Below are 25,344 nucleotides of genomic sequence, written 5' to 3' on the forward strand. Positions count from 1 at the left end.
CCAAATGTAGGCCACACACACATCACTGTTTACATCAGGATTGCACTCAGGGTATTGACCAATACAACAGTATTAATCTGATATCAGAGAATGTCTTCTCCCAAGTTTAGAAAATTAATCCTCCCTGTGCGAAACTAAAAACGATTTTTCTATATGGAGGCTACCACTCTCACCTAAGTTGCTAAAGGGATAGTTCACCTAAAAATGAAAATTCAATCATTATTTCTTCACCCGCATGCTGATTAAAGGGCAGATTTAGTTTTTAGTCTACTGGAGTTTCACGGGAAAACAGCATTGCAGAATCTTCAAAAAAATGGAAGTGAATCATGACTAGTGAATGGTGGCAACTTTTCAGACAAACAACCAAAAAAAGCCCCATAAAATGCCTCCATGCTGCTTGTCTGGTGCAGTACAAGTCTTCTAAAGCCACGACATGGCAAGTTGACTTGTGCGCGCGCGCACACACACACACACACACACACACACACACACACACACACACACACACAGTTCAGATGGTGTGCATGGGTACTCATGAACATGGCTCCAAGCTAAGGATCTACAGTAAAATATAGCCTTAAAACTAGGGATAGGCAAGATTAGTCGGCTACATGATTAGATGTTGCCACCCTTGCTAGTTGGCATCAGAAGTACTAGTCGGTTAAACTGTTTATCAATATTTTACTTTTTTAAATAGGGGTGTTCCTGGTGACTAATTTTCCTGTCCCTTAAATGCAAAATTTAGTTGAGACCTGTCAACTAGTAATCAATGATTTACTTATTAATTGATAATGTTAAATACTGTTCGAAAAAAATACTGTGTGTATTAAGAGCCGTTTGAGGCCGTTAATCACAGTCTACAATTGTCACATGTTGCTCAAATTGAGTGGTTATATACCAGTTTATTCTGTCACAATCTATATTCAACCATATTTTCATTTTCTATATCTGAATACTGCCAAACCACACGTGGACAGTTGGGGCATACGTGCTGGGCAAGAGAGGCTGTTGTCTGATGGGGCAGCATCCCTGACATTGTTTGGGGATTCTGCAATGTTGTTTTCCTGTGAAACAGTGTTTTGTAGAATAAAAAAACTAAACCTGACCTTCAGTTGGCACAAGGGTAAATAGATATTGGCTGAATTTTCATTTTTGGCTGAGCTTTCCCTTTAACAGTAAGTGATCACATTCATAAACCAATATCTATATCTCCTTTTGTAGGCTTAAATAAATACTGTGATGAATTGATTGCCATCTTTTGATGTTATGACAGTACAGATACACAGTTTTTATGTGAGTGTATTGTTTGTGATGCTCTTGACCAAGAAGAGTGTGCAAGCTCTGCCACAAATCAGTTGTCAGGAAAGAAAACAAAATGTCTTGCACCTTGCTACTTACAATCTAAGGTTTGCTTGTCACTTCAGAATAGGCAGCTGTTGTTTTAACCTGAAATGGTAGCAGAATCAAAAATCCACAGTCACTGCCTATTCCAGGCAGCTGGAGATGATGAGAAAATATGACAAGTGTTGTATGTGCTGCAGCTCAACAGCAGAAGGTACCTGTTGTATTGTTCTTTGGACAGAGGCGCCTCATCAACATCAGCATGTGAAACTGGCACCACGGTTATGGCTAGCAATGCTCACGTAGTCGCATTAGAGTGTTATGTTTTATTAAATTCATGTACTTTGTTAAATGATTATTTTCCAGGGATTCAAATCCATACTTATTTTCCATTATATTCCTCATACTTTTTCCAGTATGGCTGTAAGGTTGCCATTCAGCTTCATTGTAAGTGGTATGAGAACCCTGGTGTTACCATGATAATAATTTGTCAAAAGACAAATAATTTATAGCTCTATTATTTCATGCACATTACAATGTAATATACGTAGTTATCATGGCCAGTATCATGTTGTTTTAGGTAGACATTTCCTTAATTATTGAAATAGTAAAGTTCCATTGGATTAATGAAGAGCAGGGTACAGTATGTCAGAAGCGACAAAATTCACTGCTTTATTAACATAACTCCATAGCAACCAGACTGCCTGCAGATGTGTCGGCAAGCATTTTTTGTTAATCGGTCTTGTGAGTGCTGGCATCGGCTACTTGTTTCAAAATGTCACATAATCTGTCTGTCTGTAGGTATGCCAGTCCTTGTTTTTGGAGACATTCTGCTCTTATCAAGCTTTGTTAAACATGTGACTTTTCTATGCATTTATTTTGTCCATGGAATTCAATATGATCCAGATCTGATTTTTTTTTATGTTAGCTAACCAAAGATGTCACTACTGTCATTTCACTTTCACATTACTACTGTCATAGTTTGACTCTACAGTAAGAGACAAAGGACAGAATCCACAGCTAAAAATGAAAACTATTCTTTGATTCTGTTTTTTTCCAACATGGCTCCTATGCTCCCTTTTCCTCATACCCTCCTGCTTTGTATGTCACTCATATGGAAAGGCCTTTGGGTAGTGAGTAATAATGATGGCAACGGCGGGGCCCTCAAGCAGCTCCGGCTTCCTCCCTCTGCTGGAGTCTCTGGAGGACAGTGCTGCTGAACAGTCGGAGCAGACAGACGCCTACCTCACCATAGCCAAGTACGTTATGACTGAGTTTTTGACCATCCTCTGGATATGTCAGAAGATGTGTTTTGTCAGGAAGTTGCCTCAATTAGAATATAAGTAAAGACATAGTTTTTCTTTTTCCTCTCTAGTCGACTTAGTGGAGAGGAAGGTCGACAGTTCCTCCCTGCAGTTGAAAAGCACTTTTCTCGTTTGGGTAAAGTTACCTTGGTGAGTCTTATACACATCAGAGGAACCTATAAATGTCCCTTAACATTAAATTTCTGGATATTCATGATAACTGATTTTGTTCTTGTCTCATGTTTTTTCCAGGCTCACATAACCAGTCCGAATACAGAGTTGAGCCAAGCTGCCTTGCAAGCTTTAGGGTTTTGTATTTACCATTCTCGTGTTGTCTCAGCAGTGCCTGGTATGTTAATTTCCATGTTTTATACATTGTTATTTCAGATCCATGGGATTAAATTCTTGTAATGTTCTTGCTGCTGACAATCTTTTTTGTCCTTTCTAGAAACCTTTGCAGAAGAAATACTGTCAGTACTTTGCTCCCTGGTGGTGAAGTCGACCGATAAGAACACATGCACCAGAGCATTATGGGTCATCTCCAAACAGAGCTTTTCTCCAGATGTGGTTGCCAAAAAAGTGAGCTTTACTGATTTAAATTCAGGAAAATATGGAAAATATGTTGGAAAATGGGGCAGTGTTTTTTTTTTCAGGCATGAAAGGTGTCGCAATTCCGGTGTATTAATCCGTGTTGCTTTACTCACTCAGGTGCCGTCTATACTGGGCACACTGGAGAGTGTGTGGAACAGAGAAGACCTCCAGTCTGTTGTAATGGAACATGAGGCCTTGAACGTTATTATCAGGTAAAAGAATGATAGGTCATGTTAATGCTTTATTGTATGGGAATACTTACATTTACAAACAGGATACGAGTCATATCCTTCTTGGATGATGGTTGTAAGTGTTCCCTGCTGATGATAAATGTAGTTAATTGAAGCAATACATTTCTCAGTGCATGCTGTATTGACTTGAAAGCTGTATTCTCTTGCACTTTGACCCATACCTACATATATCAAGATGTATCACACATGACCTTCTGCCTCCCACACCCATGTTGCCAAGTGTCACCAAATGGCAGAACCAGTACCAAATACCATTTTTTGAAAAAGGAATAATGTGTGAGAAACATTGTAATGAGCTACTGTAGTGCTGCAGAGATGACCTGACCTAAAAATTAGTTTATTGCCGATATTTTATGAATGACAGCGTTTTAATAAGAGCCTTATTGTTCCATGTGTGACAGCGGGGTTGTGTGTGTGCATGCTGTTCAGTGCTCTGCTTTCACTCCCTGAAATGACTGTGACCTCTGCTGACCTCACCAGAGACGAAACTCTTGGTTTTAGTATTCTAGTACCTTTTCAATACTGAATTAATAATTATTAAATATTAAAGATTGTTACTTGGAGCCAGTGTATTGATATATAATTGCCACACAAAATATTGCAATACAATGCTCTGTCATGTTTGTTTGTTTTCTCCCCCCAATGTTTTAATTTATAGAAGTGTTCTAATTAAATGTGAGAGGTAGCCTTTGTTTCCACTGAAGCAGAATTCTAAAACACTGCAGGTAAACTTGTGCATGGAACCAGAATGGTCACAAATAGCAGCTGCAGTATATATTTTTATACCAGTCCTTTTATTTTGACATATCTTGTTGTCTTCACTCATCATATTAGCAGATATAAATTGTAATTACAAGAGCTGGTTCTATGTTTTTTTTCTTGGTATTCATAGGATGTTGGAGCAAGTGCCGACCCAGATGGGTCATGGAGCGGTACGGTGGGCAAAGCTTGTCATCCCACTGGTGGTTCACTCTGCCTCCAAGGTGCGTCTCCGGGCCGCAGCAGCCATGGAGATGGGCATGCCTCATCTCCTGGAAAAACAGATGGAGGTTGCTGCCATCATTGAACCTATGATGTCCTCAGTGAGTATCTGTGTGTCAGAGTGCATCAATAGACTTTTGTACATTGTGTGAAAAAAAAAGTTGAGAAAACTCAAAATTTCAAAGCAGCTCACTTCAAATAAATTTTTGAATTTTGAATGAAGCTGTTAAGTTTTGCAATAAACTGTTTTTTGGACATGTCTGAAGAACTGGAAACATTCAGCCCCAGTATTTACCCAGCTACAGATCTTGTATATTTAAATACTGAGGATTAACTATTTAATTTTCCAATTGTTGATATTTATCAAAGTAATATTTTTACACTTGAGGTTGTGCTGTTGTACTCAGTATCAGCAAAACTGTTAGACACAAGGCCACAGGCAAAGTGCTGAATATGAATTTTTGAAATGTCAGTAACACTGCTGATATATGGCTTTTTGTCTTCACAGAAACTAATTCCAGAGCTGCAGAGGCTTTTCATGTCTAAGAATGAAACCAATGTCCTGAAGCTTTGGCCCTTATTTGTGAAACTGCTTGGAAAGGTAAGAGTGAGTGAGTGATAGTGGCTGAATGCATGACTGAATGATTCCTAGGAAGACACAGGCCCTTTGTTCACATGTGAATAACGCAGGGCTGAACAATTATTCGAATATTTATTAGAATTGCAATATGGTTTACTGCTATTTTCAATTGGCAGGATGTGCAATATTTAATGGTGCAATATCATTCTCTAGACTTCAGAAAATGTCTTTGTTTAGTACAGATCCCTGAAAATAACACACCATAATTATTTTAATTTGACTGTCAATGAAATGAGAATATGTACAAATTATCCTGTCCTCTAATATCGCGAATCATATCACATTTTCAGTATCAGTCAATATAATTGCAATTAGATAGTCCTTCAAAATTGCTCAGCCCCAGTTGTGAGGCACATGAGACTCAGTGCAAACTTAGCATTTTTGATGTAGAAGAGCGTCAGACACTTATCTTCCATTTAGTAGTTGTCTGTAAGTGGATCACAGATTAGGTTTTTAAGACATTTAGCTGTCCAATAGGGTGGCATCCTTTTTTTTTTTCCATACCTTCATACCCTTCTGACATTTTATCGGTGTATGTGGTATTAGGCTGTATTTGTGTAAATCTTGTGTAGAATGGCTCCACCACACTGTACTCCACTGTACTTAATACTCCTACAACGTAGGTGGAGCGGATCGACATCGTCACACGCATAATGTGCACATGCCAGAGCTCCACTTCAGTCATGAGAAGATGCAGCCTTTATTCATTGACAAATTCAAACCTAAACTGTAAATTTACAGCATGGCCTCTGTACATATTCTGCCAGAATGACAACTTCACTGCTCAACTTTTACTTCACTCAACGTGCATTCACCATAACTCCATCACCAGTAATTAGTCTGCCCCTTGCCCTCTGTGATGCTCTCTAAAGTTATACACTCACCTCAAAACATATTCTGACCAGTCAGTAGTCTGCCATGTTTGTTAGCTTACCTTTATCATCTGGACTGAATCAAACATAATCCAGAACACAGGACTCTCATAGATAGAAACGGTGAACCAGGCAGAGGAGGACTGTAGGATAATATTAACCAGGACAGCTGATAGTTTGCAGTGCAGCAGCTCAATGTTTACTCATCAAAATAACTGATTATTGGATTTCCCTCATCTACTAATCACTTATTGATTATCATTTCAATGCTTGTTAAGAGCAAATTCTTGCTCTTGACTTATTAGACTAAAATTCAGAAAGTTGTCAAGTGTCTGTATTTGCAAAGGACATGATTTTTAGCTGATCACATGAGGCAGCTGTAAATATTTCCTACACAGTTGCTGCACAGGGGCGGTCCCTTCATTAACTCTCTGCTGCATCTGGAGGAACTTGGTTTCCGCAGCTCCTCTCCTACAATCAAGAAGATTGCCTTCATTGCCTGGAAGAGCCTCATAGATAACTTTGCTCTTAATCCAGGTGAGCCACCAACTCACATGTCCCAGTTTATTTTCCTCAGACTAATCCTGCTCTTGAGCTCTCAGATTTGGCTTTGCATTGTCCTGACAGCTTACTTTTAATTTCTTACATGTCTCTCCTGAAGACATCCTCTGTAGCAGCAAACGTATGAAGCTCCTGATGCAGCCCCTGGCATCCATCCATGTCAGGACAGAACCCCTGCTACTCACCAAAGTGGAGGTCTGGTGGTACCTGGTGGTCCAACTCGGGCCCAACCTGTCATCTAACTTTGATCAGGTCAGACATGTTCTTCTTTCTCTCAACTACTGTAAAGTTTGTTATTATATATTAACTGGAGCATCTGTAGATTAATGCGGTACCCACAAGGTGTTAAAGAACTGAATTGAAAAGTCATTTTACAGAGTGTTGAATTTCATTTGCAAAGGTAATATTTTTTCCTTGTCCTCTCATAGGATTATTTAAATATGTCATAAATAACTGTCAAATGTGTATGTTTTGTTGTAGTTTATTATCCGTCATTGTTTAGTTTGGGTTTCCATGAGTCTTTAATTTTGACAAATCTTGTAAACTTGAATGACAAGTTTACAAGCAGAGGGTGGAGATAATGAGACCTTACTTTTGCTGCTGTAGAAACTTGTAGTTATATTTAGCATTTTAATATTAGCACTTTTAGGTTATTTTTCAATGCAAAAAAATACCTTTTGATTAAATTCTATTTTTAAAGTGGCAGCAGAATCCAAAATACAAGTGGGTGAAGAGAATTATCTACTAAATTCAAGTACTTAAAATAAATAATTGTTTTCTATTGCTTAAAATCCATACTGATTCACTTTAATACTTTTGCTGGTATGGTTAAGTTGCCATTATATTTATATAATATATATTTTAGTGGTAAGGTCTTGGCATCTTGGAGAATGCTGGAGGTACCTTATCTAAAGTTATGAATTATGCGAGATAGATAATGTACCTCATCTGCTGCTTCAAGGTCAAGATCCACTTGTAAATAATTACAGTGTGTACTGAGAGATGCAGACTTCACAAAAAAATTGATTGTAATGCACTTTATGAATTGATTTTTCTTGAAATTTAGTTTGTTATACAGGCTTTGTATGTGTTCTTAAAGTTGCCCTTCTGTAAAATGCTATCACAAAACATAATTTTGGTTGTTTATTGAAAAATAATACAAGTTTTATGTGATGAAGTAAAATAATCATTTTAATTATGTGTATATAAATATGTACTTTCACACAGCTATAAGGTACTGGAAAAGTGTGCTAAAACTTGTCTTTGGAAAAAGTTTAGGATCCCTTGTTATAAACATGAGAAATGGAACTCGGTAGAGTAGATGGGTTACTTGTTGGGATTAAAATAAGTTACTTGGGTTGATCTAATCAACTCTATGCCAAACCAACTTTCTCAATAGCCACAATATCCACTGGGACATGCAAGCTCTGTTCAAGAATTTCCAACAGTGTTGTGAAACTGCCTGGTTTCTTGTAATGTTTGGTCCTGTCATCCAGTTTAGAGTTTGATGAACCCACGACACTCAGTTTTTAAGATGCATGGAATATTGTTTTTTATTGTTTTTTTTTTTAAACAAACTTTGCATCTTGTCTTGTTGCATTTGGCTGTTGTGTGGTGGCATTGCAGTAGGTGCTTCACCATCACTTGCTTGGTGCAGAGCTGCACTGTTCTAGTTTATGACAAATTAGTTTTAGAGAAGGCATTATGTCTGACCTCAAGGTAACCTGCAGACAGCCTGTTCTGTGTTATGAAGATAATTGAGATTTCATAGGTTAGTCATGTAGCAGGGTGAAACATTAAGTGTACAATATTTGATTTCTCTCCAGGTATCTGTTCCTCTGCTTCAATGCACCATTGGATCCGACTCATCCTCAGTGCCAGGCACCCCTTCTAGAGCTGTCAGTCAAAATGGTGCTGTTCCACCTGGTGCATCCAAAAGTGGTATGCTACACATCCACCTCCCACCACCCAGTCTTATGAGCACAGAGCATGTGATGCACTAGACTGAAATTGCATCAGAGTGAGCAAGGATGTTGATGGAGACTATAATTTCTTGGTTTTATTCCCCCAGTTGCAGGACCCCCAGGCTTCAGCAGCCCTGCAAATACGTCTTGGATGAGCCTGAACTCCAGCGTCCAGATCCCTTCCACCTTCCCCTCCATCCAGCTGCTGGGCCTGGAGATGTTGCTTCACTATTTTCTGGGACCAGAGGTTATTGCAGCAGCAGCAAAGAACAAACTCATCCTGAGTCTTGGTGAGAGTCACACATTACCTACTTGTCCATGATGGTACAACGGCCATTCATGCATTTGTACTGACCTGCTCTGGCACATCTTTATTGTGTTGCTTTTTATAGACAGCATTTTGCTTGTGTACTTGAGACTTAAACTGCTGCTGGAAAGAAACCAAAGTGGAGTGGGTCCCCATTTTGTTTGTCAGAGCATGTAGGTGGCACAGTTCATTTTCCGCTGTTGGTTTCGCACTATTCTATTTATCAATAGTAGGTGGTAATCCACCAGCAACATCGATGTAAATAATGCAACTGACAACTGGGACAGCAAAGTGGGCTTGGGCGATATAACCTAAAATTGACTGTATTATGTCATGGTATTACAAATATAATAAGGTACACTCAAAGTACAATTCTGTTCTGTTTTGTCACTCTGTTGGCAATATAAATGAGCATATCTTAAGAGAGAATGACCAACATTGACATCACAGAGGTTGATTCCATTTCATATCGTTAATATGTCATTAATTTGAAACTTGAAAGAATTTCAGTGTGTGCATCAGTACATTTTTAATATTTCCAGCACATTTTAGCAATACCATTATAATAACGATCATGATAATTTGTCACTATAATTGTGATAAATTTTACCAATGCTTTAATATCTATATCTACAGCCACGTCGGTCAGAGTTTTATAAGCAGGAATTAAGAATTGTCACCTTCCTGTGCCAGAGCCCAGTTCAACTGAAGCAATTGTTTCTACAGCTTTTCTACAGCTTTTCTGTTGTCTCTTTCTGTTGACTGGGAAAAATATGATGTCGGAATGCAGTGTCGAACTGATTAATGAAGTGAAAACAAATAGAAGTTCAGTTTGAACTGTTCCGTAGTCTACATATTGGTTAAATGAATGAGAAAAAATTGCATTTTAATTACATTATGTTTTCCATATGAGCAAATTTCTCTTTTCTCTCCAGAGCCCTTGAAGCACCCACTCCTTTCTGGTGCTCCCTCTTTCACTAAACATGCTGCTGTGCTCACCTCCAGCATTAGAGATGGAATCGCCAACATCGGCAAAGATGCTCCAGGTAAACGTCACAGCTTAACCTGAGTTGATCGAAATTCACAGCTGACTCTTTTCAGTCATGGAAATGAGATTTCCTTTCTATGAACATGTACATCTCTGGGAGAAACACACAGTTTCCTTAAATAATAAAGTCCCTTTTATTGTGAAGCTGCACAAACAGGAAATGTTTTCATTCATAGGTTTCATCAGCAGTAACTTAACACAACTCTGACACAGCTGATGGCGAATATGAAATGGTAAAATAATGCAGATACCCGAAAGTTCGAACAGCGACAGAGGAGAGAAACTACATTTCAGATCATCAAGATTTTGTTATAAGCAACAAAAGCACTGAGATCTGAGTACAACGAGACTTAAAGAAACCTCTTTCTCTCTGCTTTCCTGCACACACATGAGCTGCATAGCACAACACTTGCTTGTTCGAGGGGAGAAAAGAGGGTTGTTAGAGGTTAGCTGCGGCTGGTGAGACATCACTGCAGCCCGCTTGGAGGAGGGTCAGGCTTGCTTTGGCCCCACTCCAGAGTAGGTCCATCTTGGGTGCAGCTTGGCACAGCTTGGTGTGCTGAAAATGACAATGGAAATGCAGTTCAGCACTGTACGGTTTGGCTCAGTGCAGCCAAAAGCACTGGTGGAAAAAGCCCAATTGTTACCAAAGTCGAATAGAGCCAGTTTTACTGCCAAGATGAACTGTACAAGGCCATACTTGCGTAAATGCTAAATTCACAAATGTGGAAATGGCTGTCTTTGACAATTTGTTTTTTAACTGAAAACAGAGTCTTGGAGTAACCTGACAAGACTACAGTACTAATGAAAAAAATGTCGCTGTTAAGAGAAACGGCCATTTCTGTATTGGTGGGGGCATGATTTTTAAGTTACTGATGAGTAACACATTAATTCACTCAAAGCCTGAGATGCCAAAACAAAGCACAATGATTTATAAAGCCAAGTTCAGACCAAAGATAAGAGACAAAACCATTTTAGAACATGCAACAGTGGAAACTGGCTTGACTCAAGCCAGCTCAGGGCTTCGCTTGCAACTCAGCCTGTCAAATCGCTGGTTTTCGAACATCTCCTGTTTCAACAGCCATTCAGCTCATAGTCAGTAAACTGTTAGTATTGGCAGAGTTTTAGGCGGAGAAAAGGGAGGATCACCTTACCAGTTTGTCTGAACAACAGCCGGGCTATGCTGAAAATCAGGTAAACATGTTAAGGTATTTTAATATACAAAAAGATATTTTTTATAGACTAATGGAACTTGCATAGTTAAGTACCTTATTTATGGTGACCTTTTCATTGTAGCAGCTGATGCTCAAAACTCCTCCATCTGTCAACACATCTCACTCTGCTGTATTAATTGTCAGATTTAAATTGAACCTCTCTCCTGCCACCCAGAGGTTGGCTGTGTGTAAATCAGTATAATTCAGATGACTGCTGAGGGTGCAGGTAACATGCGTCTTAACAAGCTCCTATCACTTCAAACCGTGCATGTACAACTTATCGCAAGAGTCAGTGGGCAAAATATTTGCACCCCAAGCCAGATTATGTATTTGACTCCCTAACAAAATAATATTGTTAGTCGTTTAAAAAAATGCAGTAAAAATGTCAAAGTAATTACATCTTCTTCACTGAAGTTCTAGGATTGTGGGGGGAGGCAGGGCTGTGCCCTCCTTTTACCAGCCACGACTGGTGAGATATATAACCTACTAGAAATAAGGTATTTAGCTGTGTGTAATATGTTTCACAGTAGCAAAGTTATTTCAGTGTACATTGTCTTACTCTTCTCTTCATGTAAAGTTGTGGTTCAATCTTTTACTCAAGAGTTTCATGGTCGCTTACAGCTCAAAATTAAATTTACATTTGTGTAACGCAGAGCAAAATATTACTTAATACTGTGCATTATATAACTATTATAAATCCTCTTGCAGATTCTCTTTTGGCTGTCATATGGACAAATCTGATCCGGTTTGTCAACTTAACCATGGAGTCTGGTAAGTACCTGAATGACAAGTCATCTTGATTGGCAGCAGAGTCCTCAAAGTTTACAGTGTTTTTGAAAATATGTTTGATATAAAAACACAGGAAACTACATTGTAGTTTGTTTACTGATTTATGAACAAACTCTGAGAATGTACTGCAATGTTTGACAAGGTGTTGGGAAGTAGTTGTTTGTTGATGTGGCTTTAATTACACAATAACGCATGATTAGAGGCAGGTCTGACGAGATGAACAAGAAGACACAGATAAAGTTGGTGCTAATGGATGATATTCCCAATTATGTTGCTTTGTATGTAGAGAACCATTTTCACTGTCATTGTGGCTGCTGCTCAGCAGGGTGGGCTCTTAAAGTTGTGGTTTCCACCATGCAGCTCCACATAGAGCACTCTGATTGGGTCTGGGCTCTGTCATTTGGGAGGAGGACCAGTGAGACCTCATCCTCGCCTCCCGCCCTACTCATTCTCACTGTCATCAGTTTAAGTCTGAGTGTTCAGAGCCTTGTGGTCTGGACTGCTGTGAAGGAGGAAAAAACACTGAGGGGTCTGTCCCCAATGATGACCCTCTTCTCTTAAATCAGACATGTTTCCTACTCTCAAGCAAAGCAAAGCCTAACGGATTTAAAAAAATGTTTTGCTCTTCAAAAATGTTTGCATTTTGCATTCTGTTTTGAGATGAATCTTGTCCCTGACTGTCAGTAGGCAGTAAGAAGGATCGTCAGGGCTGTGAAGTTCTGACACTCACACTTCAGGCTCTGCAGAGCATCATTACCTCAGAAGCTTTGCCTGCAGACAGAATTCTGGTAAGACACTGGTCAAAAACCTGAAGTCTGATGCACTCTTCTTTAATCTACTGCACTCACTTTAGTTAAAGCCAAAATAAATGTATTTATTCCTTCATACCAAACTTTTAAATTTGAGATTTATTTCAATGTGCCTTTTGAAAAACACAAAGTGAAGAACTAAAATTTCACAAAAACACAATAAGAAAACCCTGGGCTGCCTAGAAATAAGTTACAAAACAGAAGATATTTGGTTAAAGGCACCTCTGGCATATACTGTCATTGACTACATTTTTTTTAACAATAAAGGAAAATGGCTATTCATCATTTTGACAGATGAAAACACTCTACAATCTACTATAATGGCTGTGTCGCTCTTCAGGGAAATAATCCCAAACTCACTGCAGGGATATCGCATATTCCAAGTAAAACAATTTAAAAACAAGCACCAGCTACATATGTTAAGGAATGGTACCAAGTCACACCAATGGAAAAAGGAACTCTCTGCTGAGTGCAGTGACACCTGCGAGCTCTATGACAAATGATTCATGAGTGATGAAAGGTGGTGTGGCTAAAGTATAAGCTAACCTTCACCAATGAAAAATGAAGTCTGCTGAGTCCAGCCCCTCCCATAAACAGTTCATTAGTTTGGCCATGTTATGTAAATCCATTCAGAAGTTAAGCGCCTCTTTGTTATAGGCCACTCCAGCCTCCCCCTGCCAAGCCCCTGTTTTTCATCAGGTTGTTATGGGCAGTTAATTAGCTGTCCTTTGGCTCATGACCAACCTTTTCACAAAATCTTGTGCTAGTCTGAAACTCGTGACAACGTCGATGTTACAGATTACACTGGACAAGAAAATATGAGTGACCACTTAAAAAGCGACTGCATGGTCGGTGTTTCTGTTTATCACTTGTCTCTATGGCCTTATAAATGAATGATCTGTAATTTTGTTCTGTAGATTAAATATTGTTGTGATTGAGTGTCTGAAAAATGTAATTAAATAGGCTGTGTGTCACTGTCATTAAAATAATGAACATTAAAATGACAAGTAAAAAGGTGTGATGCAATTATTATCACCATGTCTGTGAAAATGGCAAACAACCAGAAAGTCTAACGCAACCTCTGAGAAATACAAACTGTTGTGCATCATAAAAGTTAAGTTTCTGTAGGCATTTTGGTCAAGCCTCTATTTGAAGTAAATTATATAATAAATTAAATAAAAAAATAAATATTAAAAAAATCATTTTATACATTTTTCTAAGTAGTATTCATTTTAGTTTGACCTATTTTGAACTTTTGGTGATTGTTTTTTTTAATTATTTCAATGACTCCTTAAATGGCAACTTTACCTGTGGTTTGAATATCTTTGAATTTTAATGTCCTGTTGCATTTTTTTTTTTGCTAATATCTTTGCTCCCATTGGCTGTTCAATCTTCTACTTCAGATGCTGTTTGAGACCACAGTGAAAGGTATACCCCAGAGAGTTCTTGGCTCTGCGTCCTATCAAGTGGGCAAGATGGATGTCCTAAATGTGAGTGCTTCTTGGTTTACTGTTGTGTATGCATGTTCTGAATTCATGGAAATGCTCAAAAAGAAGTTTGGCCCAACTTTGTATTTAATTTCTCAGGGAACACCGGCTCTCTTCCTCATTCTTCTCCTCTACAACAGCAGCATGCTCTCTGCCTACATGGAGGATGAGAGGTTGGTCTTTTATTTACATTATTTTGTCAACTATTTTGAATTTAATTTCAGTCCTGTGTCAGATCCTTGTTGGAACTTTCCAAGTTGTGACTGTCTGGACACTTTAGTCCTCTCAAAGAAAACTGAAAAAGTCTAGTTTTTACACTCCACTCTGTATGCATAGATCTACATCTTGTACCCCTCCCAGCAGTGAAAAGAAAAATAGTGGAAGTTATTATAACAGAGATCCTTTTATCGTTTCTTCAAGGGAAACTTCAGCACTTTTCATGTGGATATCCAGTCTGTGTTGATGCTAAATGCAGTCAGTTGAAGCAATAAGTTCCTCAGTGCTGCTTTACTGACAGAGAATCAGAAAGAGTTCTCCTGCTCACACAGCCATGCAGTGGGGATTACATGTACTAGCATGCGTCAGAGGAGCTCCTGATTGGTCGTCCACATCAAAAAGTACTAAGTTTCACTTTAAGCAAACAAACACTCAAACTCCTTTTCTGTCTCTTTTCCACATTACCTGTGTGAGAGGGAAAAGTTCAGGGTTTCTCACAGAAAGGATGATGCTTTGATTTAATGATCTCTGCAAACTGAGGGTCAAACTGACCTGTACACACAGATCACTCTTCAACATAGGACAATGTATGGTTAATGAAAAATTAAAAGTAAACATGGGGATATTACAAATGAATGCAGCTTTTGCACCACAGCTAGCAGTTAAGTTACCATGATTAAAAGTCCTATTGAACAGCCTTCTAATGTGTCTACAATTTCCCAAGTAGATGATCAGTTTTTACTCATGTCTGGCTGCTGTCATCATAATTTATTGTAGTTGTTTTAACTATCATAGCTTTGTGTCCAAGCACTTTTAAATGTCATGGCTATTGTTTTCAAGAATAAGAGCTTCATTTGATATATGGTACTAATACATTATTTAATCTTTCATGTATAATAGTTATTATACTATTATACTATAATAGTATAATAGTTTGGTGCCCTCTAGTTTGCAAACGTAAACTCCAAAATGAGTTTGAATCAACCAATAGTTGTGCCTTTTCTGTTTTTTAAAATACAAAAAGCCCACAGATTATGTGCAGTTTATTCAGTTCAGTTTATTGAACAAATATTTAAGATATTTTTTATAGTTTTTGTGCATCAGAGCTATGTGTTTTCATGAATATGGTGCATGCTCTTTATATTAATTTATATCTTAAGCACGTTACTTGTGTGTTTCCTGTCTCCAGGTTTTTTCAGTGCCTTCAAACACTGGTGGGCTGTGGTTTGTCGGGCCCCACTTCCCCTCTAGCGTTTGCAGAGGCAGTGCTGGGGGCCATGGGACGCAGTGCTGGGTCTCTGCAGAACAAGGAGCAGCTGTTGAGGATGTGGAGTGTGATGGTCAGCCAGCTTACTGACACCATCACACAGGTAGGCAGAGAAGCTGCGGCATCACTCAGAGGAGTGAGAATAATGATAGATGTTGTCATTTAGTAGCTGTGTTTAAAAAAAAAAAAAAAAGCATGTAAGCCCCTTTCTTTCTCTCCCACCCTTCCTGTCATCTTTATTGCTGTCCTGTCATAATAAAGGCATGAAGTCATAAAAGTCATAGTCAGGCTAAACCTCAAATAATTCCCCTTCTGTCAGGGGTAAATTGCAGTAATTCCTGTGGTCACTTCTATGATCACAGCCTGATGTTCTATTTCTATGATCAGAGGAAAACCTATGTGCCAGCAGAGTACTAAATGAATGTAATCCAACATGAGTAACATTTGTAATAACTTTTTTTTGTTTGTTTTTTCAAGTCAAATGAAGTCAACCAGGGTGACGCTCTGGAGCACAACTTTAGCGCCATGCACTCGGCCTTGTTGTTCCCCATTACATACCTACTCCGTGGCACACCACTACAGCAGGTCTGTGTATCAGCCCCACCAGTCCAAAATCCTGTTTTCACTCTGACCAAAGGAAATGGCCTGATTCTGAGCCCTCTATTTTGTTCAGGCATCTCAGAAGTCACTGCTGTCTACATGGTCCAAGCTATATAGAGTGTTTGCCCGCTGCTCTGCCCTGGTGGTCACGGCTGAGGAAAACATTGGCTGTGAGGAGCTTTGTGCAAAAATGACTGCGTCAATAGACAGAGATACACTAATGGTGAGTAGGGGACAAAGGCCATCTTGGTAAGGCACTAACCACGATGATAGGTAAACATCTAAACAATGATTTACAGTTATTTGGGGAAAAAAATGTGAAAGAAAATTATTATTGGATCCGTATCTCACAATTTTCTTGTGATTTGTAATTTTTTCAGAATAGGCTTTTAAATGTGAAATTATTCATCCTCACATTAAGGTTTTTTCAAAATAATCAAATTTGAAAATGATAGTAACTGCTGTGCTGTCATGAGGAAAACAATTGCATCTACAGATAAACACACCTTTATTGGTTTAAAGCAGCATTATCCAAGATTTAGTATTTCACAGTGCAGTTCACTTATATGCTGCTGTCATAGATACATACATGTTCATTCATTAGGACTTACATTACTTATTTAAAATTAGCAAACAAGAAACTATGCTTTCCCAGCCAAACATCAAGAAAGTGCAGTAACACAAGACACATCAATATGGATTTTAACTGTTAGATAGACTGCAGAAAATGTTTTCTCCCAGTTACAGATGTCAGCTAATTTGCAAACATGTTTTCCGTTCTACATGTCTAGAAGGGAACCCTAGATTAGCAGATTTGTATGTCTTGACAACAACAAAGTTAGGTGCAATTATAGCCTTACCTACTTCATTTAAAATACTTATAAATCGGTGCCCAAATTAAATGAGACCGTTCAAAACCGTTTTGGTAGTGATACATGAGTTAACTAGGTGGGTGCAAGTAAACTCATTAGAAAATACCACAGGTTCAGGTTGGCATGTTGGGTTGGTGGGTCAAGTGACAAAGCGTCAGGAGTAAGTTATTAATAACATCCAGAAACATTGCATGCAATAATCAATCTTCTACCATCTCCCTCTCTAACACACATGGTGCTGCAGCTGTGTCACAGCCAGCTGGTACAGCGGCACATTTAGTGGGCTCTTTGAGCTCAGCTGATCGGTAGTCAGAGTGCACCAGAACAGGTTAAATTCTGAAACTGTGGGTATTTTTTAGACTTAAGGTTAATTGTAAAATTGACTGGCAAATTAATCAATAAAGGAAATAATTTAGTTGCAGCCTTACCTGTGCTCATGGTGTTTTGTAATCTAAAATAGTCAATGGATTATGTTCTAATCTAACAATCTGTGTCTTAATAAGTGTATAAATGTTTTTCATTCCAGTCAAGTATGCTTCACCCACACATCACCCATTAAAGGCAGAAACCAACACTCTAAGCAAAAACATGAGGGGGTCCCTGGTATATTTTCAGCCAAAGAACAACAGAGGGACGACCAGAAAACATAAAATATGATCCAGTTTTACCAAAAGCACTGTCAAAGTTGGTGGTGTATACTTTAGTGCTGTAAAGTTTTCTCCACTTGTTGCTTGTGTGAGAACAGACATACAGGAAAAGTTGTTTCTTTAAATGCATGAAAAACAAAATTAAAAAACCTAACCTGGTGAAAGTAATAAGATTTAACATGTGGATACTGTCTTATCTTCCAGGCTCCTTCAACATTAAATGCCGTTGCCAGTATCCTGCAAGTCATGATTGAGTGTGTGGACTTCTCGCCATACACTCCTCAGTTTCAGCAAAAGCTCAAGTGTAAGAGAACTTAAGCTCATAAGCACGTAACTCTTTTTCAGTCTTTATACTAAGATTAAAGGGAGAACTCACTTTTCCACTCTTTACTAATTCCAGCGCCTCACACTCCCGTAAACTGGATGAAAAAGAGAAACAAGGTTATGGGGAACATATCCGCCTTCCAGTCCCTGCTGGTGCAGTGTTTTGAGGTGTATCTGGAGGGCCCTGAGTCTTCTGATGCGACAGGATTGGGCCTGATCTCCATCCTGTCTGCTCTCTTCACCAACCTTGCTCTCGCCAACACTGTCAAAGCCACCCTGACTTCTCTGATTCACCCTCTCACCCTCTTGTACAAACAAGCAGCCAGTGAGCCACCCAGATTCACATCGCAGCTTCTGGGAAAGGTGGGGTCTTTGTCAAATGGGTACACAGTTTTTAAATACTTTGACTTTTTTTCCCACATCGTATGCAATAACGGTCTGTTGTTTTCTCTCTGCATCCTGCAGTTGGAGAAGCTTGCCAGTGAGGTCCTTGGCTGCCTGCAGACCCGCTCTACCTTGGTGTACAATGATGAACTCCTGGCTCTGCTTTCTCCTCTGCTTTGTGCATTGTTCTCTCACAAGAACAAGCAGCTCCGCACCTCAGTCGCTCAGTTCTGGAACTCCACCTTTGCCAACTCAGTCAGTCTCATCTACCCTGAGGAGATCAGGTAAAAATGCTCTGGGGCCTCATTTACAACACTCTACAGAGAGATCCACACTAAATGGTCATGTACTTACAAATGAGGAAAACTGTGATATTAATATAAATTATAAAACCTTGTATACACTTGCCAGTGAGCAATTTCCTTTTATAAATCCCCAAATCTAAGTGAAACTGTCCACACATGCAACAGCCCAACACACCACCTACTTCACTATCACAGTCACCCAGCTCTTCAGAGTATCCTGCACTGTATGAGCCACGTGTCAGAAATGAGTGGCTCATCAATGGTTGTTTACAGTGAATCATGACACCAACCAAGAGCAAGATCATTACCTGTGGGTGTCTCCACAGTATTGATGTTTTGATTTTGACGAATGATCACATCTTGCCAAAATGATCGTGTCATCTAGGGGAATCCCCCACCCATGGATATTATTTGAAGATGGACGTTTGATTAGTCAACATTATGTCAGTTTTTTCTGGTGAACTGCAGTATGGGACTGCTAATGATGATATAAGTGTAATGATTGTGAGAGAGCTGTCACTGGCTTTCATGCCAGACTTCAATATTTTACACAATCATGCAGGCGCTAAAGATGTGCCGGGTGAGGTGACTGGCAAAGGCATACAGACCAACAACGATGTGTTACGCCCCTAATGGACAATCTTCCCTTTACCCCTTTGTTATGTGAGAGGGTCTAACATTTACACCCATACTCTGTAGAGAAACACAGTCTTCTCTTTAAGGTTTATGCCTACTTACAGTTTTTTTTTTTTTTTTTTTTTTTGCAAGAAGTTGGTTTCGATCAATTTAATAGGCTCTGTCACTAACAACAGGCCTCGTCCATACGCAGGTCAGCTGCTGTGGTGAAAATAGACCCTGCTTGGAAACAGTTGCCAGACTATGGCTTTAGCATTTCTCTACCATTTTGTCCTCTAAAGCTTACACAAGGATTCACATTTAGAATCTCTTAAATTGAAAGTTCTGGTCTTTCTGAAAATAGTTGTGGCACAGCCTTCCTCCTCCTGGGTTGTAGCCTACAACACACTAGGCTATGCTTCTAGCATCTTAAACCACCAAACTATCTTTATTATCTTCCCTATGTGTTTTCTTTGTTTCCTTACTTTAAGCCCTGTGTCTGTCTTTTATGACAGATGAACAACACAATGAATTAGATCCATTTATGCGGGCTAACAGCAATCTTATCAATGTTGCCATTTTCTTTACACAGACCAATATTGAGCCAAGTGAAGCAGAAGACTCCACTCATTCTTCCTGGCTTTGAGGTTGTCAGTGTTGCTGATGAACTCAGTGGACCTTATTCGGTGAGTTGTGGTGCCACTTTGACTTTAGTGTTGGTATTTCTTGCTATTTTCACTACTTTCCAAGTGTTCATTGTTATCTGTGGCTAATCTTATTTGTTTGTTCGTTCAGAGTGAAAGTTCCCAGTTGGAGACCAAGCTCAGTGGGATGCCAGTTTCATCTGTGGGGAAGAGGGACACGATGCTTGGAAAGGCTGCTGAGCTCAAGGGCAAGAACTCTGCAAACACCTCCAGACCAGTTTCTGTACGTTTAGACTCACACCAGTCCATCCCATTCTCACAAAAATTCAAATCCAGCCATTTGTCATATGCACAGTTAAAAACAAGTTTCCCTGTACAGTGAAATTCTTCCTTTGCCTTCCACTCTGAATGCCATTGAACAATGTAACACGTATATAAAAGTGAAGAAAAATTTAAAGTATAAAAAATTGAAAATGGTAATATAAAATAAAGGAATACAAGAGATAAATATTGGGAGAGGAAAGAACATAAATAAGTAACCGAGGAACACTGTGTACAATTACATACAATATTAAAAATACACATTATATACAATGTCCAATATACAATAACCAGTATCGGAGACTGTGCAAATGTAGCAGCATTGTAATAAATGAAGCAGTATAAATGTAACAAGTCCAGATCCGTTTTCACATATGAACTCTGGACAATGATTTTGACAGTGTTCGCATTTGCCCTTTCACACATGTAGCACACAAAAGGAGACTGTCTGTGTTAGACAAGTTCACAAATGTTGGAAATGCTCCATTTGGTTTAGGCAAGGGGCAGTGCCTGGTAAGTGTGTAGGAGGAGGAAGGTTCATCTGCAATTATTGTTTTTGTGTTTAGCAATGCTACATTAGGGCTGCTCCCAAATGTTAATGATTGGAGTCATGAGTCGAGAACAACCAGACTTGTCTCGCATTTTTATTTTGTTTTTTAGCTGCATGGTTTTACAGAGAGCAATGCAGGAGCCACATCATGGCAGGCTGTAGCCTAAACTTGACAAAGACAGTCTCAGCCTGGCAGTAGAGATGTTGAACTATGAGCCGCAACTGTTTCTTTTTCAGTTGCTTTGCCAACAGTTTCATGGCAATGTGTGTATTTAATGTTTAAGCAAGTAAGAGAAAACACTGTGGCCATAAAAGGGCAGGGTTACAGCTACTACATGTTCTAACCAGCTGCTGTTATCCCACCATTGGACAATTTGTTTCAACTGTGTTCCCTTAATCAGACAAAGCTGGACTTTGGCTCCCCCAAACTTCCTCGCAGAGAGGTTTTGGAGGAAGAGGCCTCCATTGACTTTGTCTTCATTCCTCCTGAAACGAAGGAGCGAGTTCTGACGGAGCATCAGAAGGAGGTGAAAAGGACTAAAAGGTCAGATTTGTCCTCTTGTCTGTTTGAAAAATACATTTTCTATACATCCATGTTGTCAGTTGTGTGTAGGGCTAATGTTTTCTTTGTCACAGGGTCGACATCCCTGCCATGTACAACAACCTTGATGCTTCACTGGATACAACGGTTTTCACCCAGTACACACAGAGCCAAGAAGACTCTTTGTAAGTTATGACCATCTGCTTACAGAATCAAGATAAATCCCGCTCTCTCATAAAAAATAAAATAAACAACATTTGTACAATAACCTGTTTTTTTCCACAGGGACAAACTGGCAACTGAACAAGATAAGGTTACCAAAGAGGCTCCTGATAAGGTAATGAGATACACACCCTTATTAGAGGCAAAAGAGAAAAGTACAGACCACCTACATTCCATTACACCACTGCTTTGAATGCATCTGTGTTTGCCCTGGTCTAATGTTTTTCTTAATATATTTGCAGACAGATTAAGTTACATGCATTTGGTTTTCTTCAGGTTTCTCAGGAAGATGTGGAAAAGGAGGAAGACACAGAGATTCTAACAAAAGAGACTCAAGACTATGCCAACCCAGAAGCAGTAGAGATAGAAAAACATGAGGAAGAGATGATTCCTGAGTCAGCAGATGTTTCTATGGAGGATGATGCCAAGAATAATGATAGAACACAAGACTTGGACATGTTGTCTAAAGAAGGCACAAGTCACATCTCTTGCTCCTCAGATTTGGTCTCAGGGACTCCCCAGAAACCCAACATTCGCCGCCAGGCCTTTATCACTCTTGAGAAGTACACTGAGGGAAAGCCTGCCAGTCCTAGTAGTGTGTCCACATTCACTGGTTCCCTCATTAAGACCCCCAGTAGCCAAGAACACTCTGACACCAGCAAGAGATCATCTTCTCAAGCTTCCCAGACATCCACTGGTTCAAACTCTCAGGATCCCCAGTCCACTGAGAGAGGAAAAATGAACCCAGAAGGTACCGTGAACGATGCCTTTGAGTCACCACTAAGGCCAAAAGACTCTGGGACAAAATGCGGGCCGGTAAGGCTGACTGAGAGAATGCCCAGTGACACAACAGAGGATGAAGATGTCATCCCAGACACTCAGACTGAAATGGAGAGAAAAAAAAGTGCAAAAATGGTTTCAAATTTAGAGGAACCATCAAGTCAGGAAGAGGATTCTGAACAGTCCTCTGTGACCCAAACTGCCTCAGGTGAACCCAGGCGTTCTGGACGCCAGAGAGTCAGGCCTATGTTGCCTGGAGAAGACCCTGAGGAACGGGAAGAGAAATATAATCAATTCAAAAGGAGGCATTCTGGAGAGGACCGTGAAAGTGATTCTCAAAATTTGAACTCAGTGGAAAGCAGACCAAAAACAAGAAGTAAACAGACTGCAGAGGATGACAGTGGCAGAGACAGATTACGTACGAGGGCTCAGAGGGACAAAAGTGAGTCAGGCCAAACAAACTCTCAGGGTAGGCCCAACAAGAAGATCAAACTGTATAGCAATTCCGAGGAGTTCCCTGAAAAACCTGAACGAAAGAGGAGAAGCACTAGAGGGCAGGAGTCCAGCCAAACTGACTCACAGTCTGATTATGAAAGTCAGATACAGGGTGGGTACAGTCGGCGGAGCAAATCACCATTGGATGCAAACAAGGATGATGGAATGAAGAAAAAGGGTTTGCCCATCAAAGAAAAATCCAGCCAAACTACTACACATAAGCTTGACCTTGTAAAACAGGCTGGAAAGGGTGGTAAGCCAGAAAAACAGTCTCAAATGATCAATTCTTGCCCTCAAATTAGTGGCATATCCCAAGAGGGTGAGCTTGTAGAACAGACCGATAAGGCTAAGACAAAGAAAGGTTCTCAAACAACCATTTCTTCTCCTCAAACTGGTGGCCAGTCCCAAGAGTTTGAGCTTGTAGAACAGACTGAAAAGGCTGATGATATGACGAAGAAAGATTCTCAAACAGTTACTACTTCTCCTCAAACTGGTGGCCAGTTCCAAGAGTCTGAGCTTGTACAGCAGACAGAAAATGCTGATGACACACCAAAGAAAGATTCTCAAACAGTTATTTCTTCTCCTCAAACTGGTGGGAGATCCCAAGAGTTTGAGCTTGTAGAACACACTGAAACATCTCATCGTAAGACAAATAAAGATTCTCCAACAGTTACTACTTCTCCTCAAACTGGTGGCCAATCCCAAGAGTTTGAGCTTGTAGATCAGACAGAAAATGCTGATGATATGACAAAGAAAGATTCTCAAACAGTTATTTCTTCTCCTCAAACTGGTGGCCAATCTCAAGAGTTTGAACTTGTCAAACAGACCGAAAAGGAAAGGAGAGATGCTCAGACAGTCTCTTCTTCTCCAACTAATGAGTCCCAAGATGAAACAAGCACAACAAACAAGTTGGTGAATGAATCAAAGGTCAAAGACAAACACAAGACAAGGGAAGGTACGGATGACGACCTTAGTCAGGAAGACTCCCAAATGATCACACCCTCATCTTCTGATAGCCAGTCTCTGCGTAGATCTAGAAGAAGCAAGGCATCATCTGATGTTGCAGAGTCTGAAAATAAGGCCACAGTCGGAGGTAGGACCAGAAGGAGCAAAGTACAAGAGGACCCAAGTCCTTGCTCAACCCCAGAGAGTTCTCAGTCACTTGATATTGCAGGGTCAACAGAGTCCTCCCAGGGCAGAGGCAGATACTCAAGACGAAGGTCTTCTCAGTCATTAGTAGCCGAGTCCTTAGAGTCTAATTCTTCAGACACCAAAGAAGTTTCACCTATGCCCAAAAAGAGAGGGAGGAAACCCCGGGCATCTCTGCAAAGTCCTCTCACTCTTGAATGTAAAGATGACAAAATTAGTAGTGGTATAGTGAAGACTGATGATAATACCACTCAAAAAGCAGATAAAGAAAGTATGAAGATCATGGACAATTCACTACAAACCCCAGATTTGCAGGGTTCTAAATTACAGCAGGGGGCATGTCACATTGAGGAGCAAAGCATCCAGTTATCACCAAATGAGGTAAAGGCTGATGCTGTTGTAGAGAAAACTGACACAGAAAGCACAAATAAAAGCAAAGCACTTGGGGTGTCGCCTCCCAAAGAGGACCAAAGACAAGAAGATTCTAAAACAAATGTTGATAATATCTCTTTACAAGAAAATGACACTAGGGACTTGAAATCTGCTGGAATGCTTGAATTGGTTTGCATCAGTGAACAGACTCAGGAGAAGTTGCCCTGTGACCCATCTGTGGATACACTGTTGCCTCTTGATGAGACAACAGACAAACTGCAGGTCTCAGAGTCTTCAGAGGGGAAAGCTAGAGAAATGCCCGAGCCTGATGACAATGTTAGAGAAAAACAAAACATCGATTTACTTACAAACCACCAAAAACTCCCAGAGGTTCCAGTGGAGGACCCAGCTGCTGATGGTCCTAGTACTTCATTTGATCAAGAACAGATGGAGTGTCTAAATGTCACTGAGCACACAGAGGCTAGTGCTGGTGATAATGTCACACCTCTACAAGACATCAATAAAGACGACAAAACAGAGATTATGGAGTGTCAGGATGAAGAGAAAGCTCAGATCACCAACACAGAGAATGCAAATTTGGAAGCTGTACTGCCTGATGATTGTACTGCTTTATCAGAATCGACAAGCGAAGATGTTTTCCAGGGTTCTCCGGTAAAGCAGAAGGACCTGGAGGCTGTAATGGGGGCAGATATTGGCCAAAGCCCCAGCAGTGGCAGGACAAGAGGAACTTGGTCTCCTTCTGCCTCCCCATCAACCAGTATTCTTAAGAAGGGCCAGAAGAGACCATTAGAGGATGAGACTCCCTCACCTCTTGTCAAAGTAAGTGGCAAAGAACTCATAAGGTTTAAAATTAAATACAT

The 25,344-nt window shown here is 39.9% G+C and overlaps 1 protein-coding gene across 3 annotated transcripts in view; it reads left to right on the forward strand.

Annotated features, from left to right (window-relative positions):
* rif1 (replication timing regulatory factor 1) overlaps positions 1–25,344 on the forward strand; it is a 31,506-nt gene that overhangs the window by 942 nt on the left and 5,220 nt on the right. Inside the window, exons 3-31 of one of the 3 annotated variants that reach the window (XM_084724440.1) lie at positions 2,464–2,600; positions 2,717–2,795; positions 2,898–2,994; positions 3,094–3,224; positions 3,354–3,448; positions 4,380–4,569; positions 4,977–5,069; positions 6,379–6,517; positions 6,642–6,793; positions 8,368–8,482; positions 8,613–8,795; positions 9,748–9,858; positions 11,783–11,845; positions 12,548–12,651; positions 14,076–14,162; positions 14,259–14,332; positions 15,565–15,745; positions 16,120–16,227; positions 16,316–16,465; positions 17,966–18,065; positions 18,162–18,448; positions 18,551–18,753; positions 19,982–20,075; positions 20,185–20,316; positions 21,306–21,448; positions 21,541–21,630; positions 21,731–21,782; positions 21,944–25,060; positions 25,103–25,303. In XM_084724440.1, the coding sequence (XP_084580566.1) occupies positions 2,485–2,600; positions 2,717–2,795; positions 2,898–2,994; positions 3,094–3,224; positions 3,354–3,448; positions 4,380–4,569; positions 4,977–5,069; positions 6,379–6,517; positions 6,642–6,793; positions 8,368–8,482; positions 8,613–8,795; positions 9,748–9,858; positions 11,783–11,845; positions 12,548–12,651; positions 14,076–14,162; positions 14,259–14,332; positions 15,565–15,745; positions 16,120–16,227; positions 16,316–16,465; positions 17,966–18,065; positions 18,162–18,448; positions 18,551–18,753; positions 19,982–20,075; positions 20,185–20,316; positions 21,306–21,448; positions 21,541–21,630; positions 21,731–21,782; positions 21,944–25,060; positions 25,103–25,303 (6,687 nt within the window). In that variant the 5' untranslated portion in view covers positions 2,464–2,484. Of the gene's footprint in view, positions 1–2,463; positions 2,601–2,716; positions 2,796–2,897; positions 2,995–3,093; positions 3,225–3,353; positions 3,449–4,379; positions 4,570–4,976; positions 5,070–6,378; positions 6,518–6,641; positions 6,794–8,367; positions 8,483–8,612; positions 8,796–9,747; positions 9,859–11,782; positions 11,846–12,547; positions 12,652–14,075; positions 14,163–14,258; positions 14,333–15,564; positions 15,746–16,119; positions 16,228–16,315; positions 16,466–17,965; positions 18,066–18,161; positions 18,449–18,550; positions 18,754–19,981; positions 20,076–20,184; positions 20,317–21,305; positions 21,449–21,540; positions 21,631–21,730; positions 21,783–21,943; positions 25,304–25,344 lie in introns of all 3 variants that reach the window. The other 2 variants (XM_084724437.1, XM_084724439.1) reach the window with 2 other exon arrangements.

This window comes from Lutjanus erythropterus, chromosome 8 (assembly GCF_056507025.1).
Source record: "Lutjanus erythropterus isolate fLutEry1 chromosome 8, fLutEry1.hap2, whole genome shotgun sequence".
NCBI classification, from domain to species: Eukaryota; Metazoa; Chordata; class Actinopteri; order Lutjaniformes; family Lutjanidae; genus Lutjanus; species Lutjanus erythropterus.